We start from the raw sequence: 27,650 nt of genomic DNA, 5'->3' as shown, positions 1-27,650 counted from the left end.
ATCTCCCTGACATCCTAGCATCCGCTCCGGCTTGACTTTGGTTCCTGACTCCCTGACTTTGGCTTTTGACTTCTGGACTCCCTGACCTCGGCTTCTGGACCTCGGACCTGCGATACTTGTACACTGATTTGGATTTGGCGCCTCAGACCCTCCTGCTTACTGGCTACAGACCTCGGACTGCCTCTGGACTTTGCCTGACCCGGCCCCAGCCGTGACAGATTGCTTCCACCAGACAAACACCCACTCCACAGGATGGATGCTGAAGCAAGTGAAACCACAGAACTACTGGCTGCGCTCCAAGCCCAGGTACAGCAGCTAACACAGGCAGTAGTGCACTTGCAGCAACAACCTGCGGCCAGTGCTCCAGCCAAGTGCCCAGTTTCCCCACCTGACAGATTTGGGGGTGCCGTGGAAGAATTTCCTGCCTTCCTAGCACAGTGTCGGCTGTACTTTGAACTGAGAGCACGGGACTTCCTCAATGACAAGACAAAGGTGTGTTTCATCATCAGTCTGTTAAAGGGGCAGGCGGCCAAATGGGCCACACCCTTGCTGGTCGCATCCTCTCCCCTACTAACTAATTACCAAGGTTTTGAGGCCCACCTGTCTGCTGCTTTCTCTAGCCCAGTCCAAGCAGCCACAGCCAACCGGAAGATCAGGGCACTGAAACAAGGCAAATCCTCGGTGGCTCAGTATGCCACTGAATTCAAGCTCCTGGCCCAAGACTTGGCGTGGAATGAGGCTGCCCAGATGGACCAGTTTACCGAGGGGTTGGCAGAGGAGGTCCTGGATGAACTAGCCAGGGTGGAGCCACCACCCACGCTTCAACAACTTATCACCCTCTGCCTCCGCATCGATGGCCGCCTGGAAAGTCGCCGCCAAGCCAAGACCAGAGGGCGCCAGCTCCCTGCGCCGTGCCACTTGGCTCCTCGCCCATCCTCAGCTCATACCAGCGCCGAGGACGAGCCTATGCGGCTTGGAGCTGCTCGACCCTGCCTGACCCCAGAGGAAAAGGCCAGACACCGCACACAGAATCTGTGCCTCTACTGCGGCACGGCAGGCCACTATGCCTCTGGCTGCCCTGCTAAGCATCAGATACCCGGGCCTTCACCGCCACCGCCGCCAAAAGGGCAGCCCCAGGCGTAAGTGGACCCCCCAGCCTGGGGCGACTAGCTGGGTCCTCCGAACAGCGGGCTGATACCCCGGGCCCGTTCCTGCTACCAGTCAAACTCCGTCTGCCTGACGAACGCTGGCTGTTCGTGTATGCCATGCTGGACTCGGGAGCAGCCCACTGTTTTATAGATGCCGCCTTTATAAAACAGCACCAGATCCCGGTGCAGACAAAAGAGACTCCGTCGCTGGTGGAGGCTATTGACGGGCGCCTCCTCCGTTCTGGGCCTGTCACCCAGGAGACCTGTCCCATCACCTTCCACGTCCAGCAGCACCAAGAACAGCTGCAGTTTAATGTCGCCCGCATGCCTCGCTTCCCACTGATTCTGGGCCTTTCCTGGCTGAAGCTGCACAACCCCATTGTGGACTGGGCCCAGCAGGAACTACGTTTCCAAGACCCATGCCCCCATCTGACTCCTCCCACCACTCTGGCAGCTGGCATCCCGAGTGGTGGTCCTCAGCTCCCTCAGAAGTATGCGGATTTCGCCGATGTCTTCGAAGAGACGGGAGCGGATCAGCTTCCCCCTCACCGGCCCTATGACTGTGCCATTGACTTGGTACCTGGGGCACCACTCCCGGTGGGGCGTCTGTACCCAATGTCGGAGCCTGAGTTGGCCGCTCTGCGAGACTTCCTAGATAAGAACCTGAAACGCGGCTTCATCCGACCCTCAACCTCTCCCCTGTCTGCTCCAGTCCTCTTCGTGAAGAAGAAAAGTGGGGAGCTCCGGCTGTGCAATGATTACCGGGCCCTGAACAAGATCACCATCCGCGACCGGTACCCTCTACCACTGATCCCTGAACTCTTGGATCGCTTAAAGGGGGCCCAAATCTATACCAAGCTGGACCTCCGTGGAGCGTACAATTTGGTGCGCATACGACCTGGAGACGAATGGAAGACCGCATTTGGGACCCGGTACGGGCAGTACGAGCACCTGGTGATGCCCTTCGGATTGACCAACGCCCCCGCTGTCTTCCAGAGGTTCATGAACGACATATTCCGGGACCTGCTCGACCGCTTCGCAATCATATATCTAGATGACATCCTAATTTACTCCCGCAATCCTGCCCAGCACGCCGAGCACGTCCGCCAGGTCCTGCAGCGCCTACGAACCCATGGCCTCTACGCCAAGCTGGAGAAGTGCGACTTCGACCTGCGCTCTGTCGAGTTCCTCGGTCACATTGTGTCCCCGCAAGGGATCCTCATGGACCCGAAAAAAGTAGAAGCGGTCCTGACCTGGCAGGCTCCTCAGAATCGCAAAGACCTGCAGCGATTCCTTGGTTTTGCCAACTACTATCGGCAATTTATCCCGGCCTATGCCTCCCTGACAACACCCCTGACTCAACTACTCCGCCCCAAAGAACCCTTCTGCTGGTCCCCAGAGGCCGATAACGCCTTCTCCACCCTGAAGACCCGTTTTGCCACCGGGCCACTCCTGAGATACCCTGACCCCCAGCTTCCCTTTACGGTGGAAGCTGATGCCTCCAACGTGGCCCTGGGAGCAGTGCTGTCCCAGCGCGAGGAGCCGTCTCAGCCACTCCAGCCCTGCGCCTATTACTCGCGCCAGCTCACGGCTGCGGAAAGGAACTATACCATCTGGGAGAGGGAGTTGCTCGCGATCAAGGCGGCTTTTGAGGTTTGGAGGCACTACCTCGAAGGGGCTCGCCACCCTGTTCAAGTGCTCACTGACCACCGGAACCTAGAGCACCTCCAGACCACCCGCCGTCTCAACCAGCGCCAGATCCGGTGGTCCCTATTCTTCTCTCGCTTTGACTTCCGGATCTCCTACATCCCCCATACCCAGAACCGGAAAGCAGACGCGCTGTCCCGGAAACCGGAATACGCCCCTGCTTCAACTGAGGCCGCGCCCGCTGCTCCCATCCTGCCGCCCTCAGTATTTGCAGCCACCTCCACTTCACCCACACTCGTGGAGGACATTCGTGCTAGCCAGGCCAACGATCCCTGGGTCCAGCAACACCTCCAGGCACTCCAAGACGACTCAGCAGGCGAGTTCACGACTCAAGGCGGTCTCTTGCTACACCGCGAACGCCTCTATGTGCCGCCCGGGCCCTTGCGGGCAGAAGTGCTACGCCTGACTCATGACTCGTTACCCGCCGGGCACTTTGGACAGCATAAGACCACCCACTTGCTGACGCGAGAATTCTGGTGGCCACGAGTGCGCTCCGATGTTGCCCGCTATGTCAGCTCCTGTGATGTCTGTCGGCGGGCCAAAGACGTCCCGGCCAAACCCTCGGGGTTGTTACAGCCCTTGCCCGCACCCTCAGGACCCTGGGACACCATCTCGATGGACTTCATTACAGAACTCCCACGATCCAAAGGTCAGACTTGCATCTTGGTGGTCGTCGACCTATTTACCAAGATGGCCCACTTCATTCCGTGTCCGAAACTTCCCACAGCTCAGGAGACAGCCCAGCTCTACCTGCAACACATCTTTCGTCTGCACGGACTCCCAGCCCACCTGATCTCAGACCGGGGCCCCCAGTTCTCCTCTCGGTTCTGGCAAGCCCTCCATTCCAGCCTGGGTACTCGAGTGCACCTGTCCTCAGCCTACCACCCACAGACTGATGGTCAGACAGAGCGCACCAATGCCACACTAGAGCAATATCTCCGCTGTTACACCTGCTACCAGCAGGACGACTGGACCAGTCTGTTGCCTCTAGCGGAGTTTGCATACAACAACGCGGTCCACTCGTCCACCCAAATGACCCCGTTTGCTGCAACCTACGGGTACCACCCTCGGTTCTTCCCGGCGATCCTGCCACCCACGAATGTCCCCGCCGTCGAGGCCTACCTGCAAGAACTCCGCGCCAGCCAAGACTTGCTCCGGGAGCAGCTACAGCGGGCCAAGGAAGCCTATAAACTGGCTGCGGACCGGAAGAGGCAGGAAGGCCCCCCAATCCAGCCAGGGGATCAGGTGTGGCTCTCAACTCGCTACCTGCGCCGGCCTGGTCGGTCTCACAAGCTGGATGCGCGGTTCATTGGACCCTACCCCGTCACGGACCAAATAAACCCCGTCGCCTTCAGGCTCCAGTTGCCACCCCACCTCCGCATTCACCCTGTGTTCCATCGCTCCCTCCTTGTTCCAGCTGCACCCCCTGACCCAGCTCGGCCTCCTTGCCCACCGCCGCCACCACCGGTGTTGGTGGATGACGAGGAAGAATATGAGGTGCGCCAGATCCTGGACTCCCGGTACCATCGTGGAGGCCTCCAATACCTGGTGGACTGGGAGGGATATGGCCCAGAAGACCGGTCTTGGGAGCCCGAGGACAATCTTCATGCCCCGGACTTGGTGCACCGGTTCCACAACGACCACCCCGACCTTCCAGGTCCCTCGACGGAGGGGGGCCCTGGGGGGGGGTAGTGTCATGGGTGCTGGGGACCCTGCAGAGGAAGTTGAGTCTGACGAGGAAACTGTGCCCCTGCCACCTGCACCAGTGCCCCTGCCTCCTGCTGGAGAAGATCCCAGCCCCCCTGCCTCGCCCTCTCGGGTGGCTCGTGTGCGTGACCGCCTCCGGCAGGACCTCAGGGATCGGAGGAGGGCGGCACGCTCACAAGCAAGACGCTCCCTGAGCCCTGAGTTCTGAGAGGATTCTGGCCCTCCTAAGAGCAAGGATGCTTGAGTTATGACAGGATCCTGGCTGCCTCCCTGAGCCAGCAATTAGCCCAAACGGGCAACAGCCAGCAGAGGGCTATATAGCTGTGGGCTTTGGGAGGAGGCTTTGTGGAAGCAACTAGTCATCTCCCTGACATCCTAGCATCCACTCCGGCTTGACTTTGGTTCCTGACTCCCTGACTTTGGCTTTTGACTTCTGGACTCCCTGACCTCGGCTTCTGGACCTCGGACCTGCGATACTTGTACACTGATTTGGATTTGGCGCCTCAGACCCTCCTGCTTACTGGCTACAGACCTCGGACTGCCTCTGGACTTTGCCTGACCCGGCCCCAGCCGTGACAGAAATGTTCTTCATTCTGGATAAAGAAAAGTATCAAATGACTCCCCCCCCCCTTTTTTGAGAGGGGAGTAGTCCAGAGATACGGCACCACAAGTGGAGGCCCTTTCTTTAATCAGCACCCAACCCAATTTACCTCCATTGGCAGCAATATCAAACAAGGGGTCTCAAATTATTATCTTAGCGATGAGGGAAGGGATGGGGGCTTTCTGAAAATGTGGGCTAAGATCACGTAAGGCTTTACAAGTTAAAGACAGCATTTTAAATGTTCCATAGCGACGAACTAAGAATCCAAAGGAGATGCTGTTATCATTATTCTAAAGCAAGAGGGAGAGATAAGAACCAAGGCTATCAACCTCCAACCACCTTGGGGTTCACGTGTCTCTATCCAAGGCCCTCAAGGATCTTTCAAACTATCCACCCAGAAGTTCAGAGACCCATTTGGGAAATAAGGGAGGATGTAAGTTGGCAACCCAAGAGCAGACCTGGGCTTTAAGACACCGTTCAAATCTCTGGGACTCCCAGAACATAAGAGAAGCCGTGTTAGATCAGGCCAATGGCCCATCCAGTCCAACACTCTGTGTCACACAGTGGCAAAAAAATTATATATATATATACACACACTGTGGCTAATAGCCACTGATGTACCTCTGCGCCATATTTTTATCTAAACCCCTCTTGAAGGTGGCTATGCTTGTGGCCTCCACCACCTCCTGTGGCAGTGAATTCCACATGTTAATCACCCTTTGGGTGAAGAAGTACTTCCTTTTATCCGTTTTAACCTGTCTGCTCAGCAATTTCATCAAATGCCCACGAGTTCTTGTATTGTGAGAAAAGGAGAAAAGTACTTCTTTCTCTACTTTCTCCATCCCATGCATTATCTTGTAAACCTCTATCATGTCACCCCGCATTCGACGTTTCTCCAAGCTAAAGAGTCCCAAGCGTTTCAACCTTTCTTCATAGGGAAAGTGTTCCAGCCCTTTAATCATTCTAGTTGCCCTTTTCTGGACTTTCTCCATGCTATAATATCCTTTTTGAGGTGCGGCAACCAGAACTGCACACAGTACTCCAAATGAGACCGCAGAGAATTCAGAGTGACAAGAATTCAATACACAGTGAATTCCACCCTGCTGCAAGATTTTAAAAGCCAACAGCTACCCTTTAATCTCCACTGCACTGAAGTGCAACTCTGTACATACCTGCTGAATGGGACTTTGCGCTTGAAACAGTATTCTTCGTCCTAGCAGTTCTGCAAAGATGCAGCCCACGGACCAGATGTCAATAGCACTGCTGTAGTGACGGCTGCCCATCAGGATTTCCGGAGCCCGATAATACTGAGTGACAACTTCCTGAGTCATGTGACGAGATTCATCTAATTCTTCCACCCTGGCCAATCCAAAATCACAAATCTAGGGGAAAACCAAGTTTTGTACACTTACATTTATTTTTTTATGTATATAAAATATTCCTATGCTGCCTCTTCAGAGCCGTTCTTGAGGTGGCTTACAATTAAAAACTACAGTATAAAATACAAACTATTAGATACCAGCAGCATAAATTCCATAAAACAAAGCCTCAGTGTTTTAACTTTGCACCTAATGAAAAATAAAATAGGCACCGGATAAGCCTTGTCAAGGGGGAGGGCATTCCAAAGGTGAGGTGTGACCACGAAAAATGCCATGTCTGGTTGCCATACACCTCACCTCTGAAGGGCACAGAGATCAGGGCTTCAGAGGCAGGTCTTAACTAGTGGGACGGCACTGGCCCCAAAGATCAGAAACAGATGGGTAGCCAGTGCAGATCTTTTAGCCCCTGCCACCAACCCAATATAGTAGCCTGACAGCTATATGCTGAATTAACTGGAGTTTCCACACAGCACATTACAGTAATGTAACTTGGAACCAATCAGGGCATGGATCACTGTGGCCAGAGTGCACTTTCTGAGGAACCAGCTGTAGATGATAAAAGGTGCTACTTGCAACAAGGGAGCCCTGAGCCTCCCACCACAGACCTGGTCCTTATACATAGACACTGGAATAAATACTGGGTCATTCAGGCATTAGAACACCCCGTTTGCTGCAGGCAAGTACTAAGATTAGGGACGTCCCAATAGGAGACAAGCCTTTGTGCAGATAACGGATCTTAAAAGTAAGAATTTAACTCAATTAAAGGATCATAAAAGGCAAACTCTGCATTTTAGTCTGGGCTGGAGAACAACTTCCTGAGATCCCAGACCTGGTGGCGGAGTCTGCCTGGGTAGTATGCATTCAGGGAGAGGGGGGAGGAATTGCAGTACTTTCCCTTAGTCAAAGTGAAGTAGCTTGTGTCAACTAAGCAATGCCAAAATTTCAAAAATGGATGAGCAGCAAAAAATTGTTGGACTGAAGCAATAGAATAAAGCTAGAGCCCAGTGCTACTTTTAATACCAACAATTCAAGGATAAGTTTTCCTATGCACACACACACTTTTTCAGATATCTGAAGAAGCGTGTGCATGTGCATACAAAAGCTTATACGAGGGTTGGCCAAACTTGCTTAACATTAAGAGCCACAAAGACTAAATGTCAGATGTTTGAGAGCTGCAAGACATGAACAAATAGTACACACACATCTTTTCTGAACCTCTTAATACTTTCTTTCCACAGAAAAATAAAACATATAGAAAGCAGAAGGTCAATGCCTATTTTGCCTCAGTTTTTTCCTTGAAGAAGCATACAGACTCGTCTAGAGACGGTAGTAGGCAAGATGTGGCATCCGGGCTGCTGGTTAACATGGACAGAGGGGTAGCTGAGAAGCACCTGGCTGCACTGAATGAATACAAATCCCCTGGGCTGGAAGGTATGCACTCATGAGTGCTTGAAGAACTATAAAGAGAGCTTGCAGAGCCTTTGTCAATCATCTTCCAGACCTCTTAGAAGACAGGAAATGTGCCACAAGACTGGAGAAGGACGAATGTCATCCCAATCTTCAAAAAATGGAGGAGGGATGACCCAGGACCTACAGGCCAGTCAGCCTGACCTCTGTCCCAGGGAAGATACTGGAGCAGATTTTAAAGGAATCAATCTGCAAACACCTAAAATAACAAGTTGGTGATCCAGGGAGTCAGCACAGATTGTCCCTAACAGGTTCTGCCAGAGCAACCTCATTTCCTTCTTTCTCTACTTTCGAGTGACAAGCTTACTGGATCAAGGGAATGCTGTTGATGTTGTTCGCCTAGATTTCAGGAAAGCTTCTGGCAGGGTTCCCCATGATGTTTTGATGGGCTGTGGACTCCAGGATAGTTAGATGGACAGGGAACTGGTTGGAGAACTGCACTCAAAGAGTAGTTGTCAATGGCATTACAACTGAATGAAGGGATGTGCCCAGCAGGGTGCCACAGGGCTCAGTTTGGTACCGGTAATGTTCAATACTTTTTATCAGTGATCTGGATGAGGGTTTGGAGGGGCTACTCATTAAATTTGCAGATGACCCAGAATTGCGGGAGGGGAGGGAGCAAATACACCAGAAGATAAGAGTTAGAATTCAACAAGATCTGAACTTGCTGGAAAAGTGGGAGGAAGTGAACAAGGTGCAATTTAATAAGGATAAGTGCTGAGTTCTACATCTTGGTAACAAAAATGAGAAACACACATACAGGATGGGGGATACACTTCTGGGTAGCAGTGTGTGTGAACAAGATCTTGCGGTATGATGGACCATAAGTTAAGTATGAACAGCCAGTTTGATGCAGCGACAAAAAAGGCAAATGCCATCTTGAGGTATTCAACAGAGGCATAATTTCCAGATTCCAAGATGTCATAGATCTGCTGTGCACTGCATGGGTCAGGCCACACTTGGAGACTTGTGTGCAATTCTGGAGACCTCAGTTCAAGAAGTTTGTGGACAGAATGGAGCGGGTGCAGAGGAGAGTGACAAGGAAGATCAGTGGCCTGGAGACCGAGCCCTAGGAGGAAAGGCGGAGGGACTTGGGAGTGTTTGGTCTGGAGAAGAGCAGGTTCAGGGGGGAAATTATTGAAGGGCTGTCACTTAAAGCAGGGCAGGGAGCTGTTGGAAGCAGAGCAGTGAACTGACAATAAAGGGTTTAAAGTAAGGGTGGGAAGATATCAACTGCATACCAGGAAAAACATTTTTACAGTAGGAGTTGTTTGACAGTGGAATCAGCTACTGAGGGAGGTGGTGAGCTCCCCCTCACTGGCAGTCTTTAAGCAGTGGCTGGACAAACAGTGGTCAGGGATGCTCAAGGCTGATCCTGCATTGCTCCTACAAGAGCTATGAAACTAAGGGGGAACTCTGTACTACCTCGTTTAATTTTGTCCCTCCTTCCACTGGCTCCCTTGACTCCTGCACTCTCTTTCCCCACTCTAGGTCTTCAGGGGACCTCTGTAGTGGTGAAGAAGAGCTTGCGAGCCTATTTCCCCCTCCTTCCTCACTTCACATATGGTGGAAACAGTCACCTATCCATGGGTCAGCACTCAGAGGGTGACTGAGATCTCGATGCTACATATGTTTACTTGAGAGTAAGCCTGCATTAAGTTCCTCCTCAGCCTCCAGGATCTGTGAAAGAGCCGCATGTGGCTCCTGAGCTGCAGTTTGGGCTTTAATCACAGAATCAGAATCCTAGAGTTGGAAGGACCTTCAGGGTCATCGAGTCCAACCCCCTGCACAATGCAGGAACTTCACAGATACCTCCCCCGCCATACATCTCCAGTGACCCCTGCAGGCTCCAGGCCCAGAAGATGGCAAAAACCTCCAGGATCCCTGACCAAACTGGCCTGGAGACAAATTGCTGCCTGGCCCCAAAGTGGTGATCAGCATTTCCCTGGGCACTTAAGAAAGGGCCACAAGAACTAAGCATTGATGCAACCCTTCCCACCCTCCTTCTCATGATCTGCCCAAGTTCACAGAATCAGCCTTGCTGTCAGGTGGCCATCTAGCCTATGCTTAAAAACCTCCAAGGAGGGAGAGCCCACCACCTCCTCAGGAAGCCTGTTCCACTGAGGAACCGTTCTAACGGTCAGGAAGTTCTTCCTGATGTTTAGTCAAAAACTCTTCATTTAATTTCAACCCATTGGTTCTGGTCTGACCTTCTGGAGCAACAGAAAAAAATCTGCACCATCCTCTATATGACAGCCATTCAGGTACTTGAAGGATCATATCACCTCTCAGTCATCTCCTCTCCAGGCTAAACATATCCAACTCCTTCAACCTTTCCTCACAAGAGTTGGTTTCCAGACTCCTTCACCATCTTTGCTGCCTCCTCTGGACATGTTCTAACTTGTCTGCATCCTTCTTAAATTATGATGCCCAAAACTGAACACAATACTCTAGATGAGGTCTAACCAGAGCAGAGTAAAGCGATCCCATCACTTCGTGTGATCTGGACTTTATGTTTCTTGTTGATATAGGCCAAAATAGAATTTGCCTTTTTAACAAACACATCACACTGCTGACTCAAATTTAGTGAACAGTCCATACATATAAATAAAACTTTGTTGGTCTTAAAGGTGCCACTAGACTCTAACTGTAGCAAAAATTTGTTTTCAATACTATATTCATAATGGTAACTGCAACGCAATTTAAGTGAATTTACTGCTATGACAACAGAACTAACTTCAGTCATAAATTTAATTTTTCTTAAAATGTAATAATTTTGGTATGTTTTGTTTCTAACTGGAGCATAAAAAGAATTGCAGGCTTTTTTTAAGAAACAGAGAAGCATTTTTAGGCATTGGTAATATAAAATGAACAAATGAAACACCACCTTAAGAACACAGTTGCTGTTCACAAGCAGGTTTCCTGGTTTAATGTCTCGATGCAAAATACCCGCTGAATGTAGGTATTTCAGACCTGCAAACAAAAACCAGAAGCTTATCAAAAAGGACACACCATGCAAAAAGGAAAGAGAGACCATCTTGGAAAGCATTCTGCGTCCATGCTGAACCCAGCTGGGGTGAAAATTATATGCAGAACCATGGCATATTATGGTATGGTATGTATGCTGTTCAACTGACTGCAGTTCAGACTTGGGCAATACTCTGAAGCCAAAACTCAGGCTGGGAAGGCAGCAGTTTCCCCTTCAGATTTTTGTGTGGTGTCACCTGTCAGTAAGGGCAGAGGGAGGGCTGCTTGAGCAAGGCTTCTCCAAGTGGCCCCTGCTGCAGCTACTGGCTACTGCCAGCTGGATCTACACTAAGTTTCCCACTAACAGACAGGGTGGGGGAAGTTCCTCTCTTTCTGCTGCAGATCCCCATCCTGCTTCTCGTGCACTTCCAAAAGGTCCTTTGTTCAAAGAACAGCATTTAATGAAGATCAGTGGGCTCCCCCACCCCTTCATGTTGTGTTCCACTGACACGAGTGTCTTGCATGAACAGACCATTTAGCCTGGAACTATCCTATTAAGAGCAAAGAAACATCTATGTAAATTCATTAAATTCCATTACATTTTAAAAATTCCCACACAACAGTGCTCTCAGTGCAATCATTACCTTATATTCTAATTGTGAAGTCAGAAAATCTTTGGATACTTAAATCTGGTGACTGGAACTGTGAACAGGCAAGACAAATATTTCTACAAACCTGAAAAGGGGCCCAGGTTTGCAGAAAAAAATGTGAACTCTTAAGAAAAAAATACATCTGGGGCTTTTAAAAAGCCAAAAATGATAAAAGGAGTACCTGTAGCTTTAAGCAATGGATTCCCTCAGTGGCTGTTGCTAGGCAACCACAGTGTTTCAAGACTTGCTTCTGTCAATAAATGGCAGGGGAAAGGGACAGGACCCCTTTCAGTCCTATTTTGGCCTTGGGGGGCACCTTGGGGCCAAGTCTGGTTAAGCTTTACAACTGCCAGGTTGGGAAATTCCCGGATACTTTGTGGTGGAGTCTCAAGAGGACGGGACTTGGAGAGTGGAGAGGCCTCAGCTGAATACAATGCCACAGAGCCCACGCTCCAAAACCATCTTTGTTGACTGGATTTCAGTTGTAATTCTGAATGAATCTCGAGGTCCTACTTGGATGTTGGCAATCCTAGGCCTGGAAGCAACCTCTGGGAGCAAGATATTGGTGACATCCCAGCCACCTGCCCAGTTGGTCTGGGATGTCACCAATATGCAGACAACATCCAGTTCTTTCTGTTGTTGGATGGCTGCCCAGACTCTGCCCCAGAAAATCTGACCATGGCATTGGAGGCCATGGCTGCATGGCAACAGCAGAGCCAGTTGAAACTTAATCCGATGAAGATGGAGGTCCTGTAAATAAATTGGAGGGGGGGAGAGTTCAATTGGGAATCAGGGTGCCCACTTTGGATGGCGCAGAAGGTGCCAGTCCAGAAGGTGAGGAGCCTGGGGGTGGTCCTGGATGCCTCACTTTCTATGGAGGCATATAGTTGCTAGGTCTGCCTTTTACAACCTCTGGCAGATCAGGCAACTGGACCCTTATCTTTCCCTCAGAACTTGGCTACAGTGACCCATGCAATGGTTGCTTCCAGGCTTGATTACTGTAACTCACTTTATGCGAGCTTGCCCTTGCTGTTGATCTGGCTTTGGTCCATCCCCTCCTGAAAAAATGTACAGCAGATCCGGTCGAATTGGCAAACTATCGACCGGTCTCTAATTTACCGTTTTTAGGTAAAATTATTGAGAGGGCAGTGGCGTTGCAACTGCAGAGGTTTCTGGATGACGCTTCCGTCCTAGACCCTTGCCAGTCCGGCTTTCGCCTGGGCCATGGGACGGAGATAGTGCTGGTCGCCTTGGCGGATGACCTCCAACGGCAACTGGATCGAGGCGGCGTGGCGGTGCTGATGCTGTTAGATCTGTCGGCTGCGTTTGACACGGTCGACCATCAGCTACTGACCCGTCGACTCACCGACATAGGGGTTAGGGGGCTGGCCTTACAATGGCTTTCCTCCTTCCTCAAAGGACGGGGACAAAGGGTGGCAATCGGGGGTGAGCTCTCCCGGAGGCGCACACTAGATTGTGGGGTGCCTCAGGGAGCGAGTTCTCTCTCCGATGTTATTTAACATCTACATGCGCCCCCTTGCCCAGATTGCCCGGAGGTTTGGGCTGGGTTGTCATCAATATGCAGAAGACACCCAGCTCTATCTGCTAATGGATGGCCAGCCTGACTGCGTCCTAGGGAACTTGGACCGGGCATTGCAGGCCGTGGCAACCTGGCTTAGGCTGAGTGGGCTGAAGCTGAACCCGACGAAGACAGAGGTCCTTTGCGTGGGCTGCGGTGCTCTGGAAAGGGAAATACCTCTCCCAGTTTTTGATGGTGCGCCGCTTTCAGGTCAGGAGCCTGGGAGTTCTACTGGAGCCTTCACTATCAATGGAGGCCCAGGTAGCTGCCACTGCCAAGTCGGCGTTTTTTCATCTGAAGCGGGCAAGGCAGTTGGCCCCTTTCCTGGAGCACCGGGACCTAGCAACAGTGATCCATGCGACGGTCACCTCAAGATTGGACTACTGTAATGCCCTCTACATGGGGCTGCCTTTGTGTCGAACCCGGAAGCTGCAGCTAGTGCAGAACGCAGCGGCCAGGCTGCTATTAGGACTCCCGAAATGGGAGCATATACAGCCAACGCTGCGCGAACTGCACTGGCTGCCAGTTATATACCGGATTCGCTACAAAGTGCTGGTTATTACCTTTAAAGCCCTATATGGTCGAGGACCTGCCTACCTGAAGGACCGTCTCTCCCCATACGAGCCCCAAAGAGCACTGAGGTCAGCAGGGAAGAACAAGCTGACTGTCCCTGGGCCAAGGGAGGCGAAATTACAGAGCACTCGGGCACGGGCCTTCTCCGTGGCAGCCCCATGCCTGTGGAATCAGCTCCCGGAAGAGGTGCAGGCCCTGCGGAGCCTAGACCAATTCCGCAGGGCCTGCAAGACCATCCTCTTTAGGCAGGCTTTCCTAGACCGCTGACAAAGGATGGCCGAACGGATGATCCAACAAAGTATAGTGATCCTTGCCATTATATAAATATGTAAATGGATAAATAGCGCCCGGGACATCTCTGCTGCTGTTACGTTATAAATTATATAAGCTGGTTTAGTCTTAAGATATGTATTTAATTATGTATAATTTTAATGTCGTTTTTAATTATTGTATATTGTATAATGTTTTACTTGAATGTTGTTAGCTGCCCTGAGCCTGCCTAGGCGGGGAGGGCGGGATACAAATAAAATATAATAATAATAATAATAATAATTAATAATAATAATAATAATAATAATAATAATAATAATAATAATAATAATAATAATAATAATAATAATAATAATAATAATAATAATAATAATAATATGGAAACTCCAGCTGGTACAAAACTCAATGACACTCCTCCTACCTGTATGGGCACATATACAGCCAGCAATATACCAGTTGCACTGGCTGCCAATTGAGTACTGAATCCACTTCAAGGTACTGGCATTGACCTTCAAAGCCTTGCGTGGCCGGGAACCAACATACCCGGGGGACTGCCTCAACCCATATATGCCCTGGAGAGCCTTGCACTCTATTGAACGAGATCTAATTTAGATCTATTTAGCCTAAACCAGGACCAGGGCTTTTTTCTGCCCTGGCCCCAGCCTGGTGGCTCTTGTGTGAGATCAGAGCCCTGCGAGACCTCCTACATTTCTGCAGGCTTTTGGTTGTGGTGGACGTCCAATAAAAAGGTCAGCCCTCCCTGCTGAAGATATGCAGCCCAGATCAATAGCCTTCAGAATACACCAGTTTTGAAGACAGCGCACATGACACCTGGTGCAATCTGGTTTTAAACTTCTTTATTTTAATGGGGTTTTAGCTATTTATTCATCTATGCAATTTTGTTAAAGTCAAATGGCTTGAATAGGAAATGGGAGTTGTGAAATCTCCAGGTGAGGGTTGGAGATCACCCAGCCTTACAACTGCTCTCTGTTCCACTGGAGCAAATGGTTGCTTTCGAGAGTGGACTCTAAGGCATTACACCATGCTGAAGTTGCTTCCCTCCCAAGGCTCCATCCCCAAATCTCCGGTAATTTCCCAACTTGAAGCCAGCAACCCTAAGGGAGAACTGGTCTTTGTAGCTGAGATATCTGTTGTGATTCCAGGAGATCTCCAGGCCCACGAGGGTTGACAATCCTAAAAGGAGAGATAGAAGCAGGAAAAGGGGAGATGCTATGGGAGCATTCTGGGAAGGGAAAGAGGGGGATAGTGGAGGAAGGAAGGGGAAATGAGATGCCTCCCGCAAGTCCTTGTGGACTACCACTCGTTCCAGTCTAAACCCTTCGACTAGAATAATTCTGCACAGAAATGCACTGTAATGGATTTGTTTTTAGTGTTTGAGACTGTAGCAAACTGTTTATGATTAAAGTAAATTTGTTGTTCTAATGAAGTTAATGCTTAAAAAATACTAGCCAATTATTTGACAGTTATTTAATTAGTCAATTGACAAGATGCCCAACGTCACTGTGAAGTTGAACTCTTCTCACTTATTGTCACCAGGAGCTCTGGAGTGCCCTCCTCCATTGCCAGGACAAGCAGCCCAGCCAGCCAGAGGCCTGTAGCAAAGATCTGGTTTTACAGCAATACAGTTCACAGTAGCACAGGGATGTGAAACCAAGTAATCTTTCAGTTTAGAAAAATTTTCCACTGATTTCATTTTCATTTTCAAATTCACAGGTGGTTGGATGGTTGTCTTTTGCTCAGCAGCCTAAGTACAGAAGAATGTCCATCCTCTCAATCTATAAACATGATAAGGTGAGGCAAAAATGTTTTCTATGAGATTCTGCCCTTGCACAATGTCTTGTTTTTACTAGGCTGCTGCAACAAAAGCAGCCAAATTAAACTGAGATGCCATGCAAATTCAGGTCTGATAGGTGAGTTTTTCTATCTCATCATCATAAATTTAGCCTAGTCTTCCCCACTTTACATGTTTCTGTAAAATTTCCTTTTGAATTTTGTTGCTTTACAATTTTTGTAACCTCCTTATTTCTAAAGTTATGTCAGTTTACAAACACAAGTGCATTTGTATATCATCTACTGCTCTGTTGCAGATTTTAATTTCAAATCACTGTTTTTAGAATATTTTGACAGTTGGCCTAAAAGTCTGCTTTTAGGTTTTGGTGTAAATCTGCAAATACGAATTTTTTTCACTGTTCCAACAAACCTACAGCTTAAGCTTTGTTCCAAGGTGTCTAACATCATTTGAGAAAGTGAATTAGTTTAAGAAAGTCACTGCTCACGCCACATGTTAAAACCCCTGAATCTCTCAGATGTGGGTTGAGGTGAGTCTTATCTTTTCTGAAAAGGCTTGGTCAGAATTTTAGAAATAGTATTTTATCTTTAAATAAAGGAGAAGTGATTACATGTTGACTTTTTATTTATAAGAGCCAGTTTGGTGTAGTGGTTAAGTGTGCGGACTCTTATCTGGGAGAATCAGGTTTGATTCCCCACTCCTCCACTTGCAGCTGCTGGAATGGCCTTGGGTCAGCCATTGCTCTCGTAGGAGTTGTCCTTGAAAGGGCAGCTGCTTTAAGAGCTCTGTCAGCCCCACCTACCATACAGGGTGTATCTGTTGTTGGGGGGGTAGGGGTGGGGCGAGATAAAGGAGATTTTGACTGCTCTGAGTTTCAGAGTGAAGGATGGGATATAAATCCAATATCTTCTTTTTCTATGATCTCATTCACATATGCTAGGGTTTTCTGTATAACTGGAATTCTGCTTTATTTAATCTGTTCAAGAGTGACTAGAGTGATTGTAAATAAAGTTCTCAAAAGACAACATTAAGTGATCATAGGATGGAAAACAAGGCCTTCACCAAGAATCAAATAAACTGGAATAACTAAAGTTCTGACTTCTTTCCCAAGCAGAAGACTAGTACCTGCACTGCATGATCACTGGAAAGACTGGCCATTCTTCACACAACATTGTGGCTTAACTAATGCAAATGTGTTGCTATAAGCCTCAACATGGATAGCCCAAGCTAGCCAGACCTCATCAGATCTCAGAAGCTAAACAGGGTCAGCTCTGGCTCGTATTTGGGTGGGAGGCCACCAAGGCACACCAGGGTTGCTACACAGAGACAGGCAAGGGCAAACCATCTCTGAATGTCTCTAGCCTTGAAAACCCTGCAGGTCACCATAAGTCAGCTGTGACTTGACTAGGAGGAGGAGGAATAAATCCGTAACATCTTGTTTTTATATGATTCCGTATATTAATGATCTTTAACTTGTGAGCTGCCTTAGAGATTAGTTGATTTGGAAAAGCTAAATATTTAAAATGAAATTACAGAGTGCACTTTTAAAAATTGGCCAAAAGGATCCCTTACACTTGATAAATTTACAAATATTTTGTGATGCTCGTGATCTTTAATCACACAGCTGTGTAAATAAAATGTAAAGCATGGTTAGAGATACAAATTTAATTTTATTTTTCGTCTCTGAATATCAAGGTCTGATTTTTGCTTTTTTTAAAAAGACACTGACAAAACCCCCTGCATATTGAAGTTCAAATTAGAATGTATAATATCAAATTTAAATACTAAATGCTGTTATACTTTTTGAAAAAAAGATTCATGAAGAAAATCATTGCTACACTAATGATGTGTACCAGAACCAACCCGCAAAGTACTCAGGTGTCTTGATCTCTCTGCACCCTCCACGTTATAAACTCTGCCTTGGCTTAATAATATGCCCTACCTCCCACAGCAAGAAGTTCATACTGCCACTTCCCTTTCACGGCCAGCACCACAACTGGGCTCCATAGTTAATACTGGAGGGCAGTGTTGCATTATACAACAACAACAACAACAAATTTTATTTGTATCCGCCCTCCCCGCTGGAGCAGGCTCAGGGTGGCTAACAACATATATATATATTATATAGCTAACAGGATGAAAACAGGCTTTCAAGTTTCAACTGCCAGGCAGTGAGGAGGCAAGGAAGAGAAACAACAATATTTGACATAACACAACATAGAAGTTACCTCTTAAAATCTGGTAAAGAAAAACTTTGACATGATCCGAGCTGAGAGGTTGAGGAGAGACGATAATCTTATGGAGGTCACTTTGCATCAACTCTGTGACAACGTATCTTCATTGCAATGGTTAAGGAAAGCAAGGACTGAGAAGCACGGCAAACCATTTCAGATTGTGTGTAGCTTCCTCAATGAAAAAAAAAAGGTCCCTTCTCAATTTTTTTAAGTGGAGCACACTGTCAAATTATTGGAAGCTCGAACAGTTGTTCTGATATTTCCATTTGCATCCTGGTCCCCTGTCTGCCCCCCCCCCCCCCGCAAGTGCTGAGTCACTCCTGGAGTGCTGGAGAGCCAGTTTGGTGTAGTGGTTAAGTGAGCGGGCTCTTATCTGGGAGAACCGGATTCGATTCCCCACTCCTCCACTTGCACCTGCTGGCATGGCCTTGGGTCAGCCATAGCTCTGGCAGAGGTTGTCCTTGAAAGGGCAGCTGCGGTGAGAGCCCTCTCCAGCCCCACCCACCTCACAGGGTGTCTGTTGTGGGGAAGGAAGGGAAAGGAGATTGTGAGCCTCTGCGAGACTCTTCGGAGTGGAGGGCAAGATATAAATCCAATATCTTAATCTACCTCACAGGGTGTCTGTTGTGGGGGGGGGGAGGTAAAGGAGATTGTGAGCCCCTCTGAGACTCTCTGGAGTGGAGGGCAGGATATAAATCCAATATCTTCATCTACCTCACAGGGTGTCTGTTGTGGGGGAGGAAGGGAAAGGAGATTGTGAGCCGCTCTGAGACTCTTTGGAGTGGAGGGCGGGATATAAATCCAATATCTTCATCTACCTCACAGGGTGTCTGTTGTGGGGGAGGAAGGTAAAGGAGATTGTGAGCCCCTCTGAGACTCTTCGGAGTGGAGGGCGGGATATAAATCCAATATCTTCTTTTTCTTCTTCCTTACAAAGCCAGACAGGAATTCTGAGGTCTGCAGGACCATTTCTCCCCATGTGTTCTCTGGAGAGACTTATGCTCCATCCTCAGAGACATCCACTTGGCCTTTTCAGCTCTGGCCCCGGCCTGGTGGAATGAAGTAAAATAGGGGTCCTGTGGGACTAATTACAGTTCTGCAGGGCTTGTAAAATTGAGTTGTTCTGCCAGCCTTCTGTTGAGGCAGCAGGTGTCCATTTTCACTGGCCTCTCCTGCTCTACCCTGCTTCTTTTTATCTGTATTATGGCACCCTATATTATCAGTGGTGGCTGATGCCCACCTGCCCAACACTCTGATCCATCAGGAAATGCATACAGGCCTCATTTGGGGGCTTCTGTTAAATTGTTATTTTGCCATCTTGTGAGTTTTGTTATTGGGATTCTAACTAGATTAACTGGAATTGTTTTAACTAATGGTTTTATTGTTCTTATCCTGTTGTAGCTCCGCCCCCCCTGCCCCTTAAGCCCACTGGCATTGAGAAGGCACTGAGACTTTGAGAAAACTCACCCATTTTTCTGGGGAAACAAATTGATTTTTTTTAAAAAGCCAAAAATTCAATAAATGAAATGAGTTTTAGGGGAAGCCCAGCACAGGTCTGCTCATCAGCCTGCCCAGCCGACTCTCATCTGGGACCTCACTTTCAGATCGCTTACATCACTGGCCTGTCACTTGGCAGGACACAGCAACTCACCAATGTGTGCCTCGATGGGTTAGCTGCATCAAGTTTCTCTTCTGAAAAAGAGTAGTGGGATATGAATAAAACAGCTCACTTCAGAAATTTGGGTTTTGCTTATTATGCCATGGTACAATATACACTTTTTGCACTTTCTGAAACTTTTAACATGAACTTTTAAATATTTTATTAATTCCTCCCACTTTCTGGTTTCCTTATTAACAATGAAATAATTTAAAAAAAAAACATTTTAAAAAGTATAAACAACTTACTTTGGGTCCATGTCATCCACATTTTCATATTTCTTTTTAAAATGCTAGGACATTTGCTAATAAATAAATACGCTAAATAAATACATTTTGAATTACCACCACACTTTATTCCACAATACCATTTTTAAAAATCCATGCGAGGTAAAAATTCAGAGGGAAGTTATACTCTATGGACTCAAACCTCCAGAGCATTAGGGAATTCAGAGCAGCCTCAAACCTTGTTCTGGATATTCTCTTAACTAAAGATGCAGCATTAGCCAATTTAATTAAACAATTTTTTTAATCACCTGAAAAGGAGCTCCTGCTTTATCAAGATAATTTTAAAAACATACTATTTTTAATGGCCGAAATTACAAATGCATGGTGTTAGCAAAAATTCTACTTTGTTAGGCAAAAGAACTACTAGCATTTAAGTCAGGGGTGTCAAACATGGGACCTGGGGGCCAAATCAGGCCCCCAGAGGGCTCCTAATCAGGTCCCCAAGCAACCAGCTGTCATCTGCTTCCTTCTCGCCCTCTCTTGCTTCCTTCTGCATCACACCTTGCTTTGCCAGGCTGGGCCCCGTGTCTCCCCACTCAACAAACAGGCCAGCCTGATCATTCCAATTCCAAAATGGCACCCAGAACAAAAAACCCTGACAAAAATCAACCAGAAGATGAAAATGCCCCACTTTGTTGGAGGGATTTAAATCTACTATGCAGGATATTCATAAATATTTTAAGGACTCTATTGACGAAGATACGGTGCCTATAAAAGCTAAATTTACTGAAGTTACAAAGGAATTAGAAGACCTAAAATGGTTGAACAGGCAGCCAAATTGAATCTCTCCCTGCAGGAAGAAATGAAAAAAAAAATCAGGGTGAAAGAATCTGTTCTGAATCTCTGAGTCCTTGCATTAGAGAACCAGTGGTAATTCCCTCTACCTCAAATTTGGATAGGGAAAGAAGCAAAAGACCATACAGACTTGGCAATCTTTAGACGACGATGATATTGGATTTATACCCCACCCCCTTCACTCTGAATCTCAGAGTCTCAGAGCGGCTCACAAACTCTTTTACCTTCCTCTCCCACAACAGACACCCTGTGAGGTATGTGGGGCTGAGAGAGCTCTCGCAGAAACTGCCCTTTCAAGGACAACTCCTGTGAAAGCTATGGCTGACTCAAGGCCATTCCAGCAGCTGCAAGCGGAGGAGTGGGGAATAAAACCTGGTTCTCTCAGATAATAATAATAATAATAATAATAATAATAATAATAATAATAATAATAATAATAATAATAATGATAATAATAATATTTAATTTGTATCCCGCCCTCCCCACCGAAGCAGGCTCAGGGCAGATCGCAACACAGACACTTCAACAATTAAAACAATACATATTATAAGTACATACATATTATAAATCATACTACTATAAAATTAATCATTTTTGTAATTAAAAACCTTCTAAGATTAGATTGGTGCTAAAAACCTGATGTTATACATCATACAGTTTTTCCATGGCGACGGTATTCCTTCAACAGTAAAATTGATTGCTGTGAAATTATTAGGTAAAAGCCAGTTGGAAAAGAGCAGACTTGCAGGCCCTGCGGAACTGGGCAAGGCTCCACAAGGCCCGTACCTCTTCTGGCAGTTGGTTCCACCAGTGGGGGGCTGAAATCAAGAAGGCCCTTTCTCTTGTAGCTTTCAGTTTGGCCTCCTTTGGCCCGGGGATTGCCAATAGATTTTGAGAACCAGATCGCAGTACCCTCTGGGGAATATATGGGGAGAGACGGTCCCTAAGGTAGGCAGGTCCTTAGCCATGTAGGGCTTTAAAGGTAATAACCAGCACCTTGAAATGAATCCGGTACACTATTGGCAGCCAGTGCAGTTCCCTGCCCAGACCACCGTGACTCAGGCAAAGGACCTCTGTCTTCGCTGGATGCAACTTCAGTCTACTCAGCCTGAGCCAACCTGCCACAGCTTGCAATGCCAGGTCTAGGTTTTTTGATAAAGAGTCTGTGCACTTAACCTCTACACCAAACTGGCTCTACATGGCTTATTTCTACATGGCTAGCCAAAATCCTTCAGCCTGAAGACAGTGGCCCCTTCAGTGGCAAAAGTAATCTGGCTGGGTCCTTTGGCTACAGCATGAAAGGGAAGAGCAAGGGACATGTTGGCACAATTTAGATACCCAAGAACAAGGGACAAAATCCTTAGAGGAGCCGGCTTAAAAGGTTCCTTTTTTTACAAGGGACAGAAAGTCTTGATACCTCTTGATCTAACACCAGAGGCACTAGATAAAAGAAAACATGTGAAGATCTTTGCCACAAAACTACGTAACACAAACAGCTGGACAGCAGAGGGGGGTGCCGCCCCTCAGCCTGCCCGGGCTGACAGGCTACCCAACCCCACAGGGCTGTTGTGCGCAAGGCACTAAGGGTGGCATGCTGAAGTGGATGCATGCCTAGTGGCTTGCACTCTGAGTTCTGCGACCCCCAGGGGAGGTGCTCCTTGCACATAGCAGGGGGTGGCGGCAGGGCAACACTGGGGGAGGGGGCTCCAGGGGATGTCTTTTGGACTTGGTCTGGTCGCTCCTGGACACACATTCCAGCCACTGTCTAGGACAGCGAACTCCTGCATTGGCACTTCCTGCTTGTCCGTGCATGCCTCTGCCCACCTGCAGAGTCTCTGACAGCAAGAATGAGGGGGTTGACAGCCTCTCTCAGGTGCGGGCTTTCTGCCCCCTCACCTGGTCACGTGCAATGGGCTGGCCAATCCCATGGTCGCACGCAAGCCTGTGCCTCTCCCACCCCCGCCTCGGCAGCGGGCCAATGGTATGCGCCTGGGCGGAATCACCATGGCAACAGGTTCTCTCTCACTCATCAGGCCACTCTCCCCCTCCAAGCATGGCGTAACGTCTCCCCTTTGGAAGCCGACTGTGGCCACCGACGCCAGTTCTGCACTCGAGTGCAGCTACACAGTAGTTCTCTGGATTGGGTTGCCCAGGAGTGAGGTATTAAACTGCACTTGTGTAAATCTGGAAGTTATAAACTTGGTTGTTTTATACCTTACAAAAATTTTGATAGGTTTTGATACTGAGCTTCTTATTAGTTGTCTTGGAAGTTAAAAAGGTTAAATTCAATTTGTTTGGTTTTTGATGCAATTTTCTCAAATAATTTATGTGCATTATAGTCTGCTTAGAGCTTGAAAGAGGAAGGGAGGAAGAGTATCTTCATTTTGAACTTGAGTGTGATATTATTGATAAAATTCCCCCAAGCATTAGGAAGGTTTCTTATTAGTAAGTACAGGATAATATCTCCCTAGATCTTCTTGATTATAGGGCATTTTTTGAAACTAACCACTTAAAGGGGTATTAGCACAGGTTTTGTTGGTTTTTTTAGATATACGTTTCCATTGGTTTAACTTGTTTTAGTTTTGAGTTTGGTTCTCACTTTCACTTGTTCAATTTGTAATTCTAATAGAGCCCAGAGATCTACCATAATGTCCCAACAGTACAAAATTTTTACTTGGAATTGTAGAGGCCTTAAAAATCCGATAACATGTAGACGTGTTACAGACTTGGTAGTTAAAGAAAGAACTAATATATTGTATTTGTATGAAACTCACCAAAAGAAAAAAAGTCCCATAATTATTGAAAACAACCTGGTTTTCTCAGACATTTCAGGTGACGCAAACCCTTATTAATTTCAATAAATACACCTTTTACATGTCAAACAACAAAATCAGATCCCTTGGGCAGATACATCTTTGCAAAGGGAGGTTTGAATGGAATGACTGTAACCCTAGCCTCTTTCTATGTCCCTAACAATGGCCATCTTGAATTTATAAAAACCACCTCTGAAAGAATTGAGTGACTTACAGCAGGGTGAAGTCATTATAGGAGGAGTCCTCAATTTTATTATTGACTCAAACACATACGATTAGATCTAGGAAAAGATCTAGATCACAACCTACTGCTTTACAAAACATTTTGGAACTTAATAATTTAACAGATGTATGACCAGTCTTAAACTTGGGGACCAGATAATTCACTTACTTTTTGCAACTGCATGGAATCTATACAAGGACAGACTTTCTTTTAACTTCAAAAGCTCTAATGAATAATATTACAACAGCCAATATAGGTTCCAGAAATATTTCAAACCACAATTGGGTTACAGGAAATCTTTTTATTCAGAATTCAGATAACAAAGCACCCAGAGGGTCTCTGAACGACTTATTACACTTCGGTGGGAAGAGCGGGATATAAATTGAAATAAACTTAAACTTATTATTAAATAAAAATATTTGTGAAGAAATAGCCAAACACATTGATGAATATTTTGTTTTTAATTGCAGTGTCTTCCAGAAATGTGTTTGGGATGCTTTCAAAACAGTTATGAGAGATAAACTAATCTCCATAGCTTCAGCCTGCAAAAAACAAAAACAAAAAACACTATTAGAAAAAACAAAAATCTCTATATTAGGGTAAAAAAAATATAAAATCAGGAAAGAAAAAATTGATTTATTAGAGACTTCTACTATTCAGAAAAAACTTTTGTACTTGTGCCAAAAATGTCACAAAAACTCCCAAGTCATTTAAATTATTGAAATATAGAGTAACACAAATGAAAACAGATTAACTGATTCATACAATTAAATCAGCAAATGGTCAAATTTTAACAAATTCAAAAGAAATCACTGGGACCTTTTATGAATATTATTTTAAAAGTATATAACTCAATCCTAATGTAAACTTGATTACTGAGTACCTGAAATCAATAAAATTTGATAAATTTCTTTTCCAATATTCAGATATGGATAAACCCATCACTTTGACAGAATTAAGTAGTCTGTCAAAAAAAAAATTAAAACCCATAACAAAGGGAGGGATGGCTTTCCAGGATAATTTTATAAAAAAATTAAATCAAATTTTATGGAATCTTTATTGAACACTTGTAACCATATAACATATATAGGAAAATTAGCCCAAACCTGGCAGGATTCTAAAGTGATATTCATAAAGCAGGGAAAGACAAACTAAGTCCAACTTCTTATCCACCTATATATCATGTCTATGATTCTATGAAAACTGATATGAAATTTATATTATCTAAATTTTTATGTCTTTTTCAAATTTTCTTTAGTTAAGAAAGACTTACAAAAATGGAAAGCCCATCTAAATAATTTTTTGTGGAATAATAAAAAACCTCATCTTTCATTTTACTTGATATCAAAACCTGCAGAACTAGGAAGTTTAGGAGTTCCTATCTTAGAAAAGTATTACCTCACATCTGAGCTAAAAACATTATTTTATATGCTCTTCCAAACTGTAATAAAACATGGCTAACCACTGAAAAAGTCTCCTTACCAAAAGTATTACCCCATTAAGTCATATGGAATGAGAAATCTGAGACCAAAATCCATTCCTCATAATCCGTATTGAGAACATACTCTTGAACTGTGGAACAAATATGGATCTATTTTAGTCTGCCATCCCACCTCTCCTCTTATGTCTTTTCTGAGACAGACATGGTTCCCCCCAGGTGAATTATTGTATGACTTTAAAATTTGGAGAGAACAAATGTTTTAGATTGCTAGACATTACCACCAACAGTGAGCCAAGTACCTTCACTCAATTAGAATCAAAATATAAAATTCATATTCCCTGGATGAAGTATTACCAACTGCATCAAATTTTATACAATGTTATCCCAGTCACTTGTGCTAATAGGAGTCCTGATGCATTTGAATCTTCATTGAAATAGGAAACACCAAATACTCAAGGAGCAATTTCAATTATATATCAGCTCTTAAACCAAAAATCTTGGACGCAAAAAAACGATCAACAAAAACAGTGGCATAAAGACTGAAACTGAACTGTCAGACAGTTTTAAAATTATTAGGCAATCTTTTTTTTTAAAGTCTAGATCTACTTATATAAGAATGCAATATTTTAAACCTTGTTCACATTGGTATTTTACTCTGCAAAGATTGTTTTGTAGTAAAATGCTTGTTAATTCGGACTGTTGGAAAGAATGTGAACAAATGGTTGCCTTCATACACTGTTGGAGGGAGTGCCCTAAAATCACTAAATATTAGAAACCAATAATGGAAATTAATGAAGAGATTGTGGGATCTGTAATACTGTATAAACCAGAAATTGTTTTATTAAATTTTTGACCAGATAAACCTTGCTCTAAATTAAAATTAGAATTAATCTCTTTATTGTTTTTGGCAGGGAAGATAAGGAAAATGAATAAGATTCATACAGTAAGGCAATGGTTTTGTAAGGTTTAGGACCTAGTGATATAAGATAAAATTTCAGCAAAAATAGTGCAGGTTGAGAATTCTTTGATAGTCAATTCATTTGTATAAAAGTGGTTTGATTTCTTTACTTATATAAATGAAAAACCCTCTACTATATCTTCAATATCATCTAAGTGTCTTGATTGTGTACTGTATATAGATTCAATTGGGTTTCTTTTTTGTAATTGTTATGGCGAAAGTGTATCATAATGGGATAACCACATATTCTTATTGTTTTACATCTATATGTTAAAAATGGTTTGTATAAAAACTAATAAAATATGAGTTATTACTGAAGAACTGGATCTGTCTTTAAGAGTATGACTTTGTAAAGCATCTTCTATTCGGAGGCATAAGTTATGATACAGAAATCCACTTAAGTGTAATTTCTCCTGATGATTTCTCCATTCCCATTTCTTTCCTCATTTCCAATGCCTTCTCTGGTCAGGTCAAACCAACTCCCCCTCCCCACATGCTGTTCTCATTCTGTGGATGCAGAAAGCCAGGTTAGAGCTCCAGCCCTTTTCACTCCATGCAGAGTGGGGGGAATGATCATACTAGCCACTCACACCTGAACAAGGGGTAGCAGTCAGCTTAAAACCTGTCAAATTAAATTTCGGTGGTAAATTTCACTGGCTACCTATAGGGCACATTATGGTGCATCTGGAAGGCAAAACATATACGGTTTTTGATGAATTACCTGTGCAGATATTGTTAGCAGCATGTGCAAAATTATAGAAGGTAGTGGGGAAAAAACAGATAGTTTTGAATGCCTGTTAATAATTTAGGGTGCAATTTAAAGATTAAAATGCTGGTAAAGATGAAAGTTTGTTGTGTAATATTAAACAGAAAGGTCTTCCATGTAATATTAATTATTAGTATAAGGTTATTAAGCAATATTAGCAATGTTTTTGAGTTTTAATGCAAAACAGATAGTTGGAAATATATATATTAAGTTTGGGTTGTAACTCTGGGCATTAAGGGGGGGGGAGCCTCCCCACAACAGCCTCTCCCACAGGAGGGAGGGTCCTTTTCTCAGCCTGCTGAGTTCTCCTGGCTCCAGAATGAGAGGCAGCCCTTTGATTTTCTTTCTCTCTCTCTTTTTTCATCTAGGTAAAGCTGATTTCTTAGAAGGCAAACAGAAGGGGAAAAATGTGATAACAGATAGTTATTGGAAGAAAGTTTAATCTAGAATGATATGATATTGTTATTAAGGTGATTAGGATAAAATGAAATAGGGGGAACTGCATGATAATTTACAGGTGATACAAAATAAGATTCAGAATTAAAAAATGAGTCTTGGTTAGTATAGGTGTATCAACTATATGTGGATGAATTGAAGAACAAGAATCTTTTACACTGA

At 45.5% G+C, this 27,650-nt stretch overlaps 1 protein-coding gene across 2 annotated transcripts in view; it reads right to left on the bottom strand.

Moving 5' to 3' along the window:
* The window catches only part of NLK (nemo like kinase), a 278,351-nt gene that overhangs the window by 87,157 nt on the left and 163,544 nt on the right, over positions 1-27,650 (bottom strand). For both annotated transcript variants that reach the window (XM_060258771.1, XM_060258770.1), the window contains exons 4-6: positions 18,087-18,193; positions 10,897-10,982; positions 6,336-6,545 (exon numbers count right to left, since the gene is read on the bottom strand). In XM_060258771.1, coding sequence (XP_060114754.1) covers positions 6,336-6,545; positions 10,897-10,982; positions 18,087-18,193 — 403 coding nt within the window. The remainder of the gene's footprint in view (positions 1-6,335; positions 6,546-10,896; positions 10,983-18,086; positions 18,194-27,650) is intronic.

The sequence above is a fragment of the Heteronotia binoei genome, chromosome 18, assembly GCF_032191835.1.
Source record: "Heteronotia binoei isolate CCM8104 ecotype False Entrance Well chromosome 18, APGP_CSIRO_Hbin_v1, whole genome shotgun sequence".
NCBI classification, from domain to species: Eukaryota; Metazoa; Chordata; class Lepidosauria; order Squamata; family Gekkonidae; genus Heteronotia; species Heteronotia binoei.
This window is presented reverse-complemented; position numbering and strand designations above follow the sequence as displayed.